Here is a 19737-nt window from a genome sequence, read left to right as displayed (position 1 = left end):
GGGCCGGACCTGCGGATTTTCCACAAATAATAAATATAGGAAGAGTTAAATTCCTCCTATAGCCCTTATAATTACACCAAACTTTGTAAACGTGCACAAACACATTAAATACCTCTAAAGTGACTCCCTGAATGAATTCAGGACATAGATTGACATATTGAAATTTTTGGGATTTTTGCGCCACAGGGCCGGACCTGCGGATTTTCCACTAAAAATATGGGAAGAGTTAAATTCCTCCTATAGCCCTTATAATTGCACCAAACTTAGTAAACGTGCACAAACACATTAAATACCTCTAAAGTGACTCCCTGAATGAATTCAGGACATAGATTGACGTATTGAGATTTTTGGGATTTTTGCGCCACAGGGCCGGACCTGCGGATTTTCCACTGAAAATATGGGAAGAGTTAAATTCCTCCTATAGCCCTTATAATTACACCAAACTTTGTAAACGTGCACAAACACATTAAATACCTCTAAAGTGACTCCCTGAATGAATTTAGGAAATAGATTGACATATTGAATTTTTTTGGATTTTTGCGCCACAGGGCCGGACCTGCGGATTTTCCACTGGAAATATGGGAAGAGTTAAATTCCTCCTATAGCTCTTATAATTACACCAAACTTTGTAAACGTGCACCAACACATTAAATACCTCTAAAGTGACTCCCTGAATGAATTTAGGACATAGATTGACATATTGAAATTTTTGGGATTTTTACGCCACAGGGCCGGACCTGCGGATTTTCCACAAATAATAAATATAGGAAGAGTTAAATTCCTCCTATAGCCCTTATAATTACACCAAACTTTGTAAACGTGCACAAACACATTAAATACCTCTAAAGTGACTCCCTGAATGAATTCAGGACATAGATTGACATATTGAAATTTTTGGGATTTTTGCGCCACAGGGCCGGACCTGCGGATTTTCCACTAAAAATATGGGAAGAGTTAAATTCCTCCTATAGCCCTTATAATTGCACCAAACTTAGTAAACGTGCACAAACACATTAAATACCTCTAAAGTGACTCCCTGAATGAATTCAGGACATAGATTGACATATTGAGATTTTTGGGATTTTTGCGCCACAGAGCCGGACCTGCGGATTTTCCACTGAAAATATGGGAAGAGTTAAATTCCTCCTATAGCCCTTATAATTACACCAAACTTTTTAAACGTGCACAAACACATTAAATACCTCTAAAGTGACTCCCTGAATGAATTCAGGACATAGATTGACATATTGAAATATTTGGGATTTTTGCGCCACAGGGCCGGACCTGCGGATTTTCCACTGAAAATATGGGAAGAGTTAAATTCCTCCTATACCCCTTATAATTACACCAAACTTTGTAAACGTGCACAAACACATTAAATACCTCTAAAGTGACTCCCTGAATCAATTCAGGACATAGATTGACATATTGAAATTTTTGGGATTTTTGCGCCACAGGGCCGGACCTGCGGATTTTCCACTGAAAATATGAGAAGAGTTAAATTCCTCCTATAGCCCTTATAATTACACCAAACTTTGTAAACGTGCACAAACACATTAAATACCTCTAAAGTGACTCCCTGAATCAATTCAGAACATAGATTGACATATTAAAAATTTTTGGGATTTTTGCGCCACAGGGCCGGACCTGCGGATTTTCCACTGAAAATATAGGAGTTAAATTCCTCCTATAGCCCTTATAATTACACCAAACTTTGTAAACGTGCACAAACACATTAAATACCTCTAAAGTGACTCCCTGAATGAATTCAGGACATAGATTGACATATTGAAATTTTTGGGATTTTTGCGCCACAGGGCCGGACCTGCGGATTTTCCACTGGAAATATGGGAAGAGTTAAATTCTTCCTATAGCCCTTATAATTACACCAAGCTTTGTAAACGTGCAAAACACATTAAATGCCTCTAAAGTGACTCCTCTGAAGTGACTCCCTGAATGAATTCAGGACATAGATTGACATATTGAAATTTTTGTGATTTTGGCGCCACAGGGCCGGACCTGCGGATTTTCCACTGAAAATATGGGAAGAGTTAAATTCCTCCTATAGCCCTTATAATTACACCAAACTTTGTAAACGTGCACAAACACATTAAATACCTCTAAAATGACTTCCTGAATCAATTCAGGACATAGATTGACATATTGAAATTTTTTGGATTTTTGCGCCACAGGGCCGGACCTGCGGATTTTCCTCTGAAAATATGGGAAGAGATAAATTCCTCTTATAGCCCTTATAATTACACCAAACTTTGTAAACGTGCACAAACACATTAAATACCTCTAAAGTGACTCCCTGAATCAATTCAGGACATAGATTGACATATTGAAATTTTTGGAATTTTTGCGCCACAGGGCCGGGGACCTGCGGATTTTCCACTGAAAATATGAGAAGAGTTAAATTCCTCCTATAGCCCTTATAATTACACCAAACTTTGTAAACGTGCACAAACACATTGATTACCTCTAAAGTGACTCCCTGAATGAATTCAGAACATAGATTGACATATTGAAATTTTTGGGATTTTTGTGTCACAGGGCCGGACCTGCGGATTTTCCACTGAAAATATGGGAAGAGTTAAATTCCTCCTATAGCCCTTATAATTACACCAAACTTTGTAAACGTGCACAAACACATTAAATACCTCTAAAGTGACTCCCTGAATGAATTCAGGTCATAGATTGACATATTGAAATTTTTGGGATTTTTGCGCCACAGGGCCGGACCTGCGGATTTTCCACTGAAAATATGAGAAGAGTTAAATTCCTCCTATAGCCCTTATAATTACACCAAACTTTGTAAACGTGCACAAACACATTAAATACCTCTAAAGTGACTCCCTGAATGAATTCAGGACATAGATTGACATATTGAAATTTTTGGGATTTTTGCGCCACAGGGCCGGACCTGCGGATTTTCCTCTGAAAATATGGGAAGAGTTAAATTCCTCCTATAGCCCTTATAATTACACCAAACTTAGTAAACGTGCACAAACACATTAAATACCTCTAAAGTGACTCCCTGAATAAATTCAGGACATAGATTGACTTATTGAAATTTTTGGGATTTTTGCGCCACAGACCGGACCTGTGGATTTTCCACTGAAAATATGGGAAGAGTTAAATTCCTCCTATAGCCCTTATAATTACACCAAACTTTTTAAACGTGCACAAACACATTAAATACCTCTAAAGTGAGTTCTGAATCAATTCAGGACATAGATTGACATATTGAAATTTTTGGGATTTTTGCGCCACAGGGCCGGACCTGCGGATTTTCCACTGATTTCCACTGAAAATATGGGAAGAGTTAAATTCCTCCTATAGCCCTTATAATTACACCAAACTTTTTAAACGTGCACAAACACATTAAATACCTCTAAAGTGACTCCCTGAATCAATTCAGAACATAGATTGACATATTGAAATTTTTGGGATTTTTGCGCCACAGGGCCGGACCTGCGGATTTTCCACTGAAAATATGGGAAGAGTTAAATTCCTCCTATAGCCCTTATAATTACACCAAACTTTGTAAACGTGCACAAACACATTAAATACCTCTAAAGTGACTCCCTGAATGAATTTAGGACATAGATTGACATATTGAAATTTTTGGGACTTTTGTGCCACAGGGCTGGACCTGCGGATTTTCCACTGAAAATATGGGAAGAGTTAAATTCCTCCTATAGCCCTTATAATCACACCAAACTTTGTAAACGTGCACAAACACATTAAATACCTCTAAAGTGACTCCCTGAATGAATTCAGAACATAGATTGACATATTGAAATTTTTGGGATTTTTGCGCCACAGGGCCGGACCTGCGGATTTTCCACTGAAAATATGGGAAGAGTTAAATTCCTCCTATAGCCCTTATAATTACACCAAACTTTGTAAACGTGCACAAACACATTAAATACCTCTAAAGTGACTCCCTGAATGAATTTAGGACATAGATTGACATATTGAAATTTTTTGGATTTTTGCGCCACAGGGCCGGACCTGCGGATTTTCCACTGAAAATATGGGAAGAGTTAAATTCCTCCTATAGCCCTTATAATTACACCAAACTTTGTAAACGTGCACAAACACATTAAATACCTCTAAAGTGACTCCCTGAATGAATTTAGGACATAGATTGACATATTGAAATTTTTGGGATTTTTGCGTCACAGGGCCGGACCTGCGGATTTTCCACTGAAAATATGGGAAGAGTTAAATTCCTCCTATAGCCCTTATAATTACACCAAACTTTTTAAACGTGCACAAACACATTAAATACCTCTAAAGTGGCTCCCTGAATCAATTCAGAACATAGATTGACATATTGAAATTTTTTGGATTTTTGCGCCACAGGGCCGGACCTGCGGATTTTCCACTGGAAATATGGGAAGAGTTAAATTCCTCCTATAGCTCTTATAATTACACCAAACTTTGTAAACGTGCACAAACACATTAAATACCTCTAAAGTGACTCCCTGAATGAATTTAGGACATAGATTGACATATTGAAATTTTTTGGATTTTTACGCCACAGGGCCTGACCTGCGGATTTTCCACAGAAAATATAGGAAGAGTTAAATTCCTCCTATAGCCCTTATAATTACACCAAACTTTGTAAACGTGCACAAACACATTAAATACCTCTAAAGTGACTCCCTGAATGAATTCAGGACATAGATTGACATATTGAAATTATTGGGATTTTTGCGCCACAGGGCCGGACCTGCGGATTTTCCACTAAAAATATGGGAAGAGTTAAATTCCTCCTATAGCCCTTATAATTACACCAAACTTTTTAAACGTGCACAAACACATTAAATACCTCTAAAGTGACTCCCTGAATCAATTCAGGACATAGATTGACATATTGAAATTTTTGGGATTTTTGCGCCACAGGGCCGGACCTGCGGATTTTCCACTGAAAATATGGGAAGAGTTAAATTCCTACTATAGCCTTTATAATTACACCAAACTTTGTAAACGTGCACAAACACATTAAATACCTCTAAAGTGACTCCCTGAATCAATTCAGAACATAGATTGACATTTTGAAATTTTTTTGGATTTTTGCGCCACAGGGCCGGACCTGCGGATTCTCCACTGAAAATATGGGAAGAGTTAAATTCCTCCTATAGCCCTTATAATTACACCAAACTTTTTAAACGTGCACAAACACATTAAATACCTCTAAAGTGACTCCCTGAATGAATTCAGGATATAGATTGACATATTGAAATTTTTGGGATTTTTGCGCCACAGGGCCGGACCTGCGGATTTTCCACTGAAAATATGGGAAGAGTTGAATTCCTCCTATAGCCCTTATAATTACACCAAACTTTTTAAACATGCACAAACACATGAAATACCTCTAAAGTGACTCCCTGAATCAATTCAGAACATAGATTGACATATTGAAATTATTTGGATTTTTGCGCCACAGGGCCGGACCTGCGGATTTTCCACTTGAAATTATTTGGATTTTTGCGCCACAGGGCCGGACCTGCGGATTTTCCACTGAAAATATGGGAAGAGATAAATTCCTCCTATAGCCCTTATAATTACACCAAACTTTGTAAACGTGCACAAACACATTAAATACCTCTAAAGTGACTCCCTGAATAAATTCAGGACATAGATTGACATATTGAAATTTTTTGGATTTTTGCGCCACAGGGCCGGACCTTCGGATTTTCCACTGAAAATATGGGAAGAGTTAAATTCCTCCTATAGCCCTTATAATTACACCAAACTTTGTAAACGTGCACAAACACATTAAATACCTCTAAAGTGATTCCCTGAATGAATTCAGGACATAGATTGACATATTGAAATTTTTGGGATTTTTGCGCCACTGAGTTAAATTCCTCCTATAGCCCTTATAATTACACCAATCTTTTTAAACATGCACAAACACATTAAATGTGCACAAACACATTAAATGTGCACAAACATATTAAATACCTCTAAAGTGACTCCCTGAATCAATTCAGGACATAGATTGACATATTGAAATTTTTTGGATTTTTGCGCCACAGGGCCGGACCTGCAGATTTTCCACTGAAAATATGGGAAGAGTTAAATTCCTCCTATAGCCCTTATAATTACACCAAACTTTTTAAACGTGCACAAACACATTAAATACCTCTAAAGTGACTCCCTGAATCAATTCAGAACATAGATTGACTTATTGAAATTTTTTGGATTTTTGCGCCACAGGGCCGGACCTGCGGATTTTCCACTGAAAATATGGGAAGAGTTAAATTCCTCCTATAGCCCTTATAATTACACCAAACTTTGTAAACGTGCACAAACACATTAAATACCTCTAAAGTGACTCCCTGAATGAATTTAGGAAATAGATTGACATATTGAATTTTTTTGGATTTTTGCGCCACAGGGCCGGACCTGCGGATTTTCCACTGGAAATATGGGAAGAGTTAAATTCCTCCTATAGCTCTTATAATTACACCAAACTTTGTAAACGTGCACAAACACATTAAATACCTCTAAAGTGACTCCCTGAATGAATTTAGGACATAGATTGACATATTGAAATTTTTGGGATTTTTACGCCACAGGATTTTCCACAGAAAATATAGGAAGAGTTAAATTCCTCCTATAGCCCTTATAATTACACCAAACTTTGTAAACGTGCACAAACACATTAAATACCTCTAAAGTGACTCCCTGAATGAATTCAGGACATAGATTGACATATTGAAATTTTTGTGATTTTGGCGCCACAGGGCCGGACCTGCGGATTTTCCACTGAAAATATGGGAAGAGTTAAATTCCTCCTATACCCCTTAAAATTACACCAAACTTTGTAAACGTGCACAAACACATTAAATACCTCTAAAGTGACTCCCTGAATCAATTCAGGACATAGATTGACATATTGAAATTTTTTGGATTTTTGCGCCACAGGGCCGGACCTGCGGATTTTCCACTGAAAATATGAGAAGAGTTAAATTCCTCCTATAGCCCTTATAATTACACCAAACTTTGTAAACGTGCACAAACACATTAAATACCTCTAAAGTGACTCCCTGAATGAATTTAGGACATAGATTGACATATTGAAATTTTTTGGATTTTTGCGCCACAGGGCCGGACCTGCGGATTTTCCACTGAAAATATGGGAAGAGTTAAATTCCTCCTATAGCCCTTATAATTACACCAAACTTTGTAAACGTGCACAAACACATTAAATACCTCTAAAGTGACTCCCTGAATGAATTTAGGACATAGATTGACATATTGAAATTTTTGGGATTTTTGCGTCACAGGGCCGGACCTGCGGATTTTCCACTGAAAATATGGGAAGAGTTAAATTCCTCCTATAGCCCTTATAATTACACCAAACTTTTTAAACGTGCACAAACACATTAAATACCTCTAAAGTGGCTCCCTGAATCAATTCAGAACATAGATTGACATATTGAAATTTTTTGGATTTTTGCGCCACAGGGCCGGACCTGCGGATTTTCCACTGGAAATATGGGAAGAGTTGAATTCCTCCTATAGCTCTTATAATTACACCAAACTTTGTAAACGTGCACAAACACATTAAATACCTCTAAAGTGACTCCCTGAATGAATTTAGGACATAGATTGACATATTGAAATTTTTTGGATTTTTACGCCACAGGGCCTGACCTGCGGATTTTCCACAGAAAATATAGGAAGAGTTAAATTCCTCCTATAGCCCTTATAATTACACCAAACTTTGTAAACGTGCACAAACACATTAAATACCTCTAAAGTGACTCCCTGAATGAATTCAGGACATAGATTGACATATTGAAATTATTGGGATTTTTGCGCCACAGGGCCGGACCTGCGGATTTTCCACTAAAAATATGGGAAGAGTTAAATTCCTCCTATAGCCCTTATAATTACACCAAACTTTTTAAACGTGCACAAACACATTAAATACCTCTAAAGTGACTCCCTGAATCAATTCAGGACATAGATTGACATATTGAAATTTTTGGGATTTTTGCGCCGGACCTGCGGATTTTCCACTGAAAATATGGGAAGAGTTAAATTCCTACTATAGCCTTTATAATTACACCAAACTTTGTAAACGTGCACAAACACATTAAATACCTCTAAAGTGACTCCCTGAATCAATTCAGAACATAGATTGACATTTTGAAATTTTTTTGGATTTTTGCGCCACAGGGCCGGACCTGCGGATTCTCCACTGAAAATATGGGAAGAGTTAAATTCCTCCTATAGCCCTTATAATTACACCAAACTTTTTAAACGTGCACAAACACATTAAATACCTCTAAAGTGACTCCCTGAATGAATTCAGGATATAGATTGACATATTGAAATTTTTGGGATTTTTGCGCCACAGGGCCGGACCTGCGGATTTTCCACTGAAAATATGGGAAGAGTTAAATTCCTCCTATAGCCCTTATAATTACACCAAACTTTTTAAACATGCACAAACACATGAAATACCTCTAAAGTGACTCCCTGAATCAATTCAGAACATAGATTGACATATTGAAATTATTTGGATTTTTGCGCCACAGGGCCGGACCTGCGGATTTTCCACTGAAAATATGGGAAGAGATAAATTCCTCCTATAGCCCTTATAATTACACCAAACTTTGTAAACGTGCACAAACACATTAAATACCTCTAAAGTGACTCCCTGAATAAATTCAGGACATAGATTGACATATTGAAATTTTTTGGATTTTTGCGCCACAGGGCCGGACCTGCGGATTTTCCACTGAAAATATGGGAAGAGTTAAATTCCTCCTATAGCCCTTATAATTACACCAAACTTTGTAAACGTGCACAAACACATTAAATACCTCTAAAGTGATTCCCTGAATGAATTCAGGACATAGATTGACATATTGAAATTTTTGGGATTTTTGCGCCACCGAGTTAAATTCCTCCTATAGCCCTTATAATTACACCAATCTTTTTAAACATGCACAAACACATTAAATGTGCACAAACACATTAAATGTGCACAAACATATTAAATACCTCTAAAGTGACTCCCTGAATCAATTCAGGACATAGATTGACATATTGAAATTTTTTGGATTTTTGCGCCACAGGGCCGGACCTGCAGATTTTCCACTGAAAATATGGGAAGAGTTAAATTCCTCCTATAGCCCTTATAATTACACCAAACTTTGTAAACGTGCACAAACACATTAAATACCTCTAAAGTGACTCCCTGAATGAATTTAGGACATAGATTGACATATTGAAATTTTTGGGATTTTTGCGTCACAGGGCCGGACCTGCGGATTTTCCACTGAAAATATGGGAAGAGTTAAATTCCTCCTATAGCCCTTATAATTACACCAAACTTTTTAAACGTGCACAAACACATTAAATACCTCTAAAGTGACTCCCTGAATGAATTTAGGACATAGATTGACATATTGAAATTTTTTGGATTTTTGCGCCACAGGGCCGGACCTGCGTATTTTCCACTGAAAATATGGGAAGAGTTAAATTCCTCCTATAGCCCTTATAATTACACCAAACTTTGTAAACGTGCACAAACACATTAAATACCTCTAAAGTGACTCCCTGAATAAATTCAGGACATAGATTGACATATTGAAATTTTTGGGATTTTTGCGTCACAGGGCCGGACCTGCGGATTTTCCACTGAAAATATGGGAAGAGTTAAATTCCTCCTATAGCCCTTATAATTACACCAAACTTTTTAAACGTGCACAAACACATTAAATACCTCTAAAGTGACTCCCTGAATCAATTCAGAACATAGATTGACTTATTGAAATTTTTTGGATTTTTGCGCCACAGGGCCGGACCTGCGGATTTTCCACTGAAAATATGGGAAGAGTTAAATTCCTCCTATAGCCCTTATAATTACACCAAACTTTGTAAACGTGCACAAACACATTAAATACCTCTAAAGTGACTCCCTGAATGAATTTAGGAAATAGATTGACATATTGAATTTTTTTGGATTTTTGCGCCACAGGGCCGGACCTGCGGATTTTCCACTGGAAATATGGGAAGAGTTAAATTCCTCCTATAGCTCTTATAATTACACCAAACTTTGTAAACGTGCACAAACACATTAAATACCTCTAAAGTGACTCCCTGAATGAATTTAGGACATAGATTGACATATTGAAATTTTTGGGATTTTTACGCCACAGGATTTTCCACAGAAAATATAGGAAGAGTTATATTCCTTCTATAGCCCTTATAATTACACCAAACTTTGTAAACGTGCACAAACACATTAAATACCTCTAAAGTGACTCCCTGAATGAATTCAGGACATAGATTGACATATTGAAATTTTTGGGATTTTTGCGCCACAGGGCCGGACCTGCGGATTTTCCACTAAAAATATGGGAAGAGTTAAATTCCTCCTATAGCCCTTATAATTACACCAAGCTTTATAAACGTGCACACACACATTAAATGCCTCTAAAGTGACTCCTCTAAAGTGACTCCCTGAATGAATTCAGGACATAGATTGACATATTGAAATTTATGGGATTTCTGCGCCACAGGGCCGGGCCTGCGGATTTTCCACTGAAAATATGGGAAGAGTTAAATTCCTCCTATACCCCTTATAATTACACCAAACTTTGTAAACGTGCACAAACACATTAAATACCTCTAAAGTGACTCCCTGAATGAATTCAGGACATAGATTGACATATTGAAATTTTTGGGATTTTTGCGCCACAGGGCCGGACCTGCGGATTTTCCACTGAAAATATGAGAAGAGTTAAATTCCTCCTATAGCCCTTATAATTACACCAAACTTTGTAAACGTGCACAAACACATTAAATACCTCTAAAGTGACTCCCTGAATGAATTCAGGACATAGATTGACATATTGAAATTTTTGGGATTTTTGCGCCACAGGGCCGGACCTGCGGATTTTCCACTGAAAATATGGGAAGAGTTAAATTCCTCCTATAGCCCTTATAATTACACCAAACTTTGTAAACGTGCACAAACACATTAAATACCTCTAAAGTGACTCCCTGAATGAATTCAGGACATAGATTGACATATTGAAATTTTTGGGATTTTTGCGCCACAGGGCCGGACCTGCGGATTTTCCTCTGAAAATATGGGAAGCGTTAAATTCCTCCTATAGCCCTTATAATTACACCAAACTTTGTAAACGTGCACAAACACATTAAATACCTCTAAAGTGACTCCCTGAATGAATTAAGGACATAGATTGACATATTGAAAATTTTGGGATTTTTGCGCCACAGGGCCGGACCTGCGGATTTTCCTCTGAAAATATGGGAAGAGTTAAATTCCTCCTATAGCCCTTATAATTACACCAAACTTTGTAAACGTGCACAAACACATTAAATACCTCTAAAGTGACTCCCTGAATGAATTCAGGTCATAGATTGACATATTGAAATTTTTGGGATTTTTGCGCCACAGGGCCGGACCTGCGGATTTTCCTCTGAAAATATGGGAAGAGTTAAATTCCTCCTATAGCCCTTATAATTACACCAAACTTTGTAAACGTGCACAAACACATTAAATACCTTTAAAGTGACTCCCTGAATGAATTCAGGACATAGATTGACATATTGAAAATTTTGGGATTTTTGCGCCACAGGGCCGGACCTGCGGATTTTCCACTGAAAATATGAGAAGAGTTAAATTCCTCCTATAGCCCTTATGATTACACCAAACTTTGTAAACGTGCACAAACACATTAAATACCTCTAAAGTGACTCCCTGAATGAATTCAGGACATAGATTGACCTATTGAAATTTTTGGGATTTTTGCGCCACAGGGCCGGACCTGCGGATTTTCCACTGGAAATATGGGAAGAGTTAAATTCCTCCTATAGCCCTTATAATTACACCAAGCTTTGTAAACGTGCACAAACACATTAAATGCCTCTAAAGTGACTCCTCTAAAGTGACTCCCTGAATGAATTCAGGACATAGATTGACATATTGAAATTTTTGTGATTTTGGCGCCACAGGGCCGGACCTGCGGATTTTCCACTGAAAATATGGGAAGAGTTAAATTCCTCCTATACCCCTTATAATTACACCAAACTTTGTAAACGTGCACAAACACATTAAATACCTCTAAAGTGACTCCCTGAATCAATTCAGGACATAGATTGACATATTGAAATTTTTGGGATTTTTGCGCCACAGGGCCGGACCTGCGGATTTTCCACTGAAAATATGAGAAGAGTTAAATTCCTCCTATAGCCCTTATAATTACACCAAACTTTGTAAACGTGCACAAACACATTAAATACCTCTAAAGTGACTCCCTGAATGAATTCAGGACATAGATTGACATATTGAAATTTTTGGGATTTTTGCGCCACAGGGCCGGACCTGCGGATTTTCCACTGAAAATATGAGAAGAGGTAAATTCCTCCTATAGCCCTTATAATTACACTAAACTTTGTAAACGTGCACAAACACATTAAATACCTCTAAAGTGACTCCCTGAATGAATTCAGGACATAGATTGACATATTGAAATTTTTGGGATTTTTGCGCCACAGGGCCGGACTTGCGGATTTTCCACTGAAAATATGGGAAGAGTTAAATTCCTCCGATAGCCCTTATAATTACACCAAACTTTGTAAACGTGCACAAACACATTAGATACCTCTAAAGTGACTCCCCGAATAAATTCAGGACATAGATTGACATATTGAAATTTTTGGGATTTTTGCGCCACAGACCGGACCTGCGGATTTTCCACTGAAAATATGGGAAGAGTTAAATTCCTCCTATAGCCCTTATAATTACACCAAACTTTTTAAACGTGCACAAACACATTAAATACCTCTAAAGTGACTCCCTGAATGAATTCAGAACATAGATTGACATATTGAAATTTTTGGGATTTTTGCGCCACAGGGCCGGACCTGCGGATTTTCCACTGAAAATATGGGAAGAGTTAAATTCCTCCTATAGCCCTTATAATTACACCAAACTTTGTAAACGTGCACAAACACATTAAATACCTCTAAACTGACTCCCTGAATGAATTTAGGACATAGATTGACATATTGAAATTTTTGGGATTTTTGCGCCACAAGGCCGGACCTGCGGATTTTCCACTGAAAATATGGGAAGAGTTAAATTCCTCCTATAGCCCTTATAATTACACCAAACTTTGTAAACGTGCACAAACACATTAAATACCTCTAAAGTGACTCCCTGAATGAATTCAGGACATAGATTGACATATTGAAATTTTTGGGATTTTTGCGCCACAGGGCCGGACCTGCGGATTTTCCACTGGAAATATGGGAAGAGTTAAATTCCTCCTATAGCCCTTATAATTACACCAAACTTTGTAAACGTGCACAAACACATTAAATGCCTCTAAAGTGACTCCTCTAAAGTGACTCCCTGAATGAATTCAGGACATAGATTGACATATTGAAATTTTTGTGATTTTGGCGCCACAGGGCCGGACCTGCGGATTTTCCAGGACATAGATTGACATATTGAAATTTTTGGGATTTTTGTGTCACAGGGGCCGGACCTGCGGATTTTCCACTGAAAATATGGGAAGAGTTAAATTCCTCCTATAGCCCTTATAATTACACCAAACTTTGTAAACGTGCACAAACACATTAAATACCTCTAAAGTGACTCCCTGAATGAATTCAGGACATAGATTGACATATTGAAATTTTTGGGATTTTTGCGCCACAGGGCCGGACCTGCGGATTTTCCTCTGAAAATATGGGAAGAGTTAAATTCCTCCTATAGCCCTTATAATTACACCAAACTTTGTAAACGTGCACAAACACATTAAATACCTCTAAAGTGACTCCCTGAATGAATTCAGGACATAGATTGACATATTGAAATTTTTGGGATTTTTGCGCCACAGGGCCGGACCTGCGGATTTTCCACTGAAAATATGGGAAGAGTTAAATTCCTCCTATAGCCCTTATAATTACACCAAACTTTGTAAACGTGCACAAACACATTAAATACCTCTAAAGTGACTCCCTGAATGAATTCAGGACATAGATTGACATATTGAAATTTTTGGGATTTTTGCGCCACAGGGCCGGACCTGCGGATTTTCCACTGAAAATATGGGAAGAGTTAAATTCCTCCTATAGCCCTTATAATTACACCAAACTTTGTAAACGTGCACAAACACATTAAATACCTCTAAAGTGACTCCCTGAATGAATTCAGGACATAGATTGACATATTGAAATTTTTGGGATTTTTGCGCCACAGGGCCGGACCTGCGGATTTTCCTCTGAAAATATGGGAAGCGTTAAATTCCTCCTATAGCCCTTATAATTACACCAAACTTTGTAAACGTGCACAAACACATTAAATACCTCTAAAGTGACTCCCTGAATGAATTAAGGACATAGATTGACATATTGAAAATTTTGGGATTTTTGCGCCACAGGGCCGGACCTGCGGATTTTCCTCTGAAAATATGGGAAGAGTTAAATTCCTCCTATAGCCCTTATAATTACACCAAACTTTGTAAACGTGCACAAACACATTAAATACCTCTAAAGTGACTCCCTGAATGAATTCAGGACATAGATTGACATATTGAAATTTTTGGGATTTTTGCGCCACAGGGCCGGACCTGCGGATTTTCCTCTGAAAATATGGGAAGAGTTAAATTCCTCCTATAGCCCTTATAATTACACCAAACTTTGTAAACGTGCACAAACACATTAAATACCTCTAAAGTGACTCCCTGAATGAATTCAGGACATAGATTGACATATTGAAAATTTTGGGATTTTTGCGCCACAGGGCCGGACCTGCGGATTTTCCACTGAAAATATGAGAAGAGTTAAATTCCTCCTATAGCCCTTATAATTACACCAAACTTTTGTAAACGTGCACAAACACATTAAATACCTCTAAAGTGACTCCCTGAATGAATTCAGGACATAGATTGACATATTGAAATTTTTGGGATTTTTGTGTCACATGGCCGGACCTGCGGTTTTCCACTGAAAATATGAGAAGAGTTAAATTCCTCCTATAGCCCTTATAATTACACCAAACTTTGTAAACGTGCACAAACACATTAAATACCTCTAAAGTGACTCCCTGAATGAATTCAGGACATAGATTGACATATTGAAAATTTTGGGATTTTTGCGCCACAGGGCCGGACCTGCAGATTTTCCTCTGAAAATATGGGAAGAGTTAAATTCCTCCTATAGCCCTTATAATTACACCAAACTTTGTAAACGTGCACAAACACATTAAATACCTCTAAAGTGACTCCCTGAATGAATTTAGGACATAGATTGACATATTGAAATTTTTGGGATTTTTGTGTCACAGGGCCGGACCTGCGGATTTTCCACTGAAAATATGAGAAGAGTTAAATTCCTCCTATAGCCCTTATAATTACACCAAACTTTGTAAACGTGCACAAACACATTAAATACCTCTAAAGTGACTCCCTGAATGAATTCAGGACATAGATTGACATATTGAAATTTTTGGGATTTTTGCGCCACAGGGCCGGACCTGCGGATTTTCCTCTGAAAATATGGGAAGAGTTAAATTCCTCCTATAGCCCTTATAATTACACCAAACTTTGTAAACGTGCACAAACACATTAAATACCTCTAAAGTGACTCCCTGAATGAATTCAGGACATAGATTGACATATTGAAAATTTTGGGATTTTTGCGCCACAGGGCCGGACCTGCGGATTTTCCACTGAAAATATGAGAAGAGTTAAATTCCTCCTATAGCCCTTATAATTACACCAAACTTTGTAAACATGCACAAACACATTAAATACCTCTAAAGTGACTCCCTGAATGAATTCAGGACATAGATTGACATATTGAAATTTTTGGGATTTTGTGTCACATGGCCGGACCTGCGGTTTTCCACTGAAAATATGAGAAGAGTTAAATTCCTCCTATAGCCCTTATAATTACACCAAACTTTGTAAACGTGCACAAACACATTAAATACCTCTAAAGTGACTCCCTGAATGAATTCAGGACATAGATTGACATATTGAAATTTTTGGGATTTTTGCGCCACAGGGCCGGACCTGCAGATTTTCCTCTGAAAATATGGGAAGAGTTAAATTCCTCCTATAGCCCTTATAATTACACCAAACTTTGTAAACGTGCACAAACACATTAAATACCTCTAAAGTGACTCCCTGAATGAATTTAGGACATAGATTGACATATTGAAATTTTTGGGATTTTTGTGTCACAGGGCCGGACCTGCGGATTTTCCACTGAAAATATGGGAAGAGTTAAATTCCTCCTATAGCCCTTATAATTACACCAAACTTTGTAAACGTGCACAAACACATTAAATACCTCTAAAGTGACTCCCTGAATCAATTCAGGACATAGATTTACATATTGAAATTTTTGGGATTTTTGCGCCACAGGGCCGGACCTGCGGATTTTCCCACTGAAAATATGGGAAGAGTTAAATTCCTCCTATAGCCCTTATAATTACACCAAACTTTGTAAACGTGCAAAAACACATTAAATACCTCTAAAGTGACTCCCTGAATGAATTCAGGACATAGATTAACATATTGAAATTTTTGGGATTTTTGCGCCACAGGGCCGGACCTGCGGATTTTCCTCTGAAAATATGGGAAGAGTTAAATTCCTCCTATAGCCCTTATAATTACACCAAACTTTGTAAACGTGCACAAACACATTAAATACCTCTAAAGTGACTCCCTGAATGAATTCAGGACATTGATTGACATATTGAAATTTTTGGGATTTTTGCGCCACAGGGCCGGACCTGCGGATTTTCCACTGAAAATATGGGAAGAGTTAAATTCCTCCTATAGCCCTTATAATTACACCAAACTTTGTAAACGTGCACAAACACATTAAATACCTCTAAAGTGACTCCCTGAATGAATTCAGGACATAGATTGACATATTGAAATTTTTGGGATTTTTGCGCCACAGGGACGGACCTGCGGATTTTCCACTGAAAATATGGGAAGAGTTAAATTCCTCCTATAGCCCTTATAATTACACCAAACTTTGTAAACGTGCACAAACACATTAAATACCTCTAAAGTGACTCCCTGAATGAATTCAGGACATAGATTGACATATTGAAATTTTTGGGATTTTTGCGTCACAGGGCCGGACCTGCGGATTTTCCTCTGAAAATATGGGAAGCGTTAAATTCCTCCTATAGCCCTTATAATTACACCAAACTTTGTAAACGTGCACAAACACATTAAATACCTCTAAAGTGACTCCCTGAATGAATTCAGGACATAGATTGATATATTGAAAATTTTGGGATTTTTGCGCCACAGGGCCGGACCTGCGGATTTTCCACTGAAAATATGGGAAGAGTTAAATTCCTCCTATAGCCCTTATAATTACACCAAACTTTGTAAACGTGCACAAACACATTAAATACCTCTAAAGTGACTCCCTGAATGAATTTTAGGACATAGATTGACATATTGAAATTTTTGGGATTTTTGCGCCACAGGGCCGGACCTGCGGATTTTCCACTGAAAATATGGGAAGAGTTAAATTCCTCCTATAGCCCTTATAATTACACCAAACTTTGTAAACGTGCACAAACACATTAAATACCTCTAAAGTGACTCCCTGAATGAATTTAGGACATAGATTGACATATTGAAATTTTTGGGATTTTTGTGTCACAGGGCCGGACCTGCGGATTTTCCACTGAAAATATGAGAAGAGTTAAATTCCTCCTATAGCCCTTATAATTACACCAAACTTTGTAAACGTGCACAAACACATTAAATACCTCTAAAATGACTCCCTGAATGAATTCAGGACATAGATTGACATATTGAAATTTTTGGGATTTTTGTGTCACATGGCCGGACCTGCGGATTTTCCACTGAAAATATGAGAAGAGTTAAATTCATCCTATAGCCCTTATAATTACACCAAACTTTGTAAACGTGCACAAACACATTAAATACCTCTAAAGTGACTCCCTGAATGAATTCAGGACATAGATTGACATATTGAAATTTTTGGGATTTTTGTGTCACAGGGCCGGACCTGCGGATTTTCCACTGAAAATATGGGAAGAGTTAAATTCCTCCTATAGCCCTTATAATTACACCAAACTTTGTAAACGTGCACAAACACATTAAATACCTCTAAAGTGACTCCCTGAATCAATTCAGGACATAGATTGACATATTGAAATTTTTGGGATTTTTGCGCCACAGGGCCGGACCTGCGGATTTTCCACTGAAAATATGGGAAGAGTTAAATTCCTCCTATAGCCCTTATAATTACACCAAACTTTGTAAACGTGCACAAACACATTAAATACCTCTAAAGTGACTCCCTGAATGAATTCAGGACATAGATTGACATATTGAAATTTTTGGGATTTTTGCGCCACAGGGGCCGGACCTGCGGATTTTCCACTGGAAATATGGGAAGAGTTAAATTCCTCCTATAGCCCTTATAATTACACCAAGCTTTGTAAACGTGCACAAACACATTAAATGCCTCTAAAGTGACTCCTCTAAAGTGACTCCCTGAATGAATTCAGGACATAGATTGACATATTGAAATTTTTGTGATTTCTGCGCCACAGGGCCGGACCTGCGGATTTTCCAGGACATAGATTGACATATTGAAATTTTTGGGATTTTTGTGTCCCAGGGCCGGACCTGCGGATTTTCCACTGAAAATATGGGAAGAGTTAAATTCCTCCTATAGCCCTTATAATTACACCAAACTTTGTAAACGTGCACAAACACATTAAATACCTCTAAAGTGACTCCCTGAATGAATTCAGGACATAGATTGACATATTGAAATTTTTGGGATTTTTGCGCCACAGGGCCGGACCTGCGGATTTTCCTCTGAAAATATGGGAAGAGTTAAATTCCTCCTATAGCCCTTATAATTACACCAAACTTTGTAAACGTGCACAAACACATTAAATACCTCTAAAGTGACTCCCTGAATGAATTCAGGACATAGATTGACATATTGAAATTTTTGGGATTTTTGCGCCACAGGGCCGGACCTGAGGATTTTCCACTGAAAATATGGGAAGAGTTAAATTCCTCCTATAGCCCTTATAATTACACCAAACTTTGTAAACGTGCACAAACACATTAAATACCTCTAAAGTGACTCCCTGAATGAATTCAGGACATAGATTGACATATTGAAATTTTTGGGATTTTTGCGCCACAGGGCCGGACCTGCGGATTTTCCACTGGAAATATGGGAAGAGTTAAATTCCTCCTATAGCCCTTATAATTACACCAAACTTTGTAAACGTGCACAAACACATTAAATGCCTCTAAAGTGACTCCTCTAAAGTGACTCCCTGAATGAATTCAGGACATAGATTGACATATTGAAATTTTTGTGATTTTGGCGCCACAGGGCCGGACCTGCGGATTTTCCAGGACATAGATTGACATATTGAAATTTTTGGGATTTTTGTGTCACAGGGCCGGACCTGCGGATTTTCCACTGAAAATATGGGAAGAGTTAAATTCCTCCTATAGCCCTTATAATTACACCAAACTTTGTAAACGTGCACAAACACATTAAATACCTCTAAAGTGACTCCCTGAATGAATTCAGGACATAGATTGACATATTGAAAATTTTTGGGATTTTTGCGCCACAGGGCCGGACCTGCGGATTTTCCTCTGAAAATATGGAAGAGTTAAA

At 37.9% G+C, this 19737-nt stretch overlaps 2 protein-coding genes across 2 annotated transcripts in view; one reads left to right on the top strand and one right to left on the bottom strand.

The window, feature by feature from the left end:
- The window catches only part of LOC137649454 (uncharacterized), a 71841-nt gene extending 61978 nt beyond the window's left edge, over positions 1–9863 (top strand). Inside the window, exon 8 of the mRNA XM_068382437.1 lies at positions 9838–9863. Coding sequence (XP_068238538.1) covers positions 9838–9863 — 26 coding nt within the window. The remainder of the gene's footprint in view (positions 1–9837) is intronic.
- Positions 9864–10188: 325 nt separating this feature from the next.
- Positions 10189–19737, bottom strand: part of LOC137649452 (thrombospondin type-1 domain-containing protein 4-like) — a 106183-nt gene continuing 96634 nt past the window's right edge. The window contains 1 exon segment of the mRNA XM_068382436.1: positions 10189–10308. Coding sequence (XP_068238537.1) covers positions 10189–10308 — 120 coding nt within the window.

Source organism: Palaemon carinicauda, chromosome 11, assembly GCF_036898095.1.
Source record: "Palaemon carinicauda isolate YSFRI2023 chromosome 11, ASM3689809v2, whole genome shotgun sequence".
NCBI lineage: Eukaryota > Metazoa > Arthropoda > Malacostraca > Decapoda > Palaemonidae > Palaemon > Palaemon carinicauda.
Note: the sequence above shows the minus strand (reverse complement) of the source record. Positions and strands in the feature narration are given on the sequence as shown.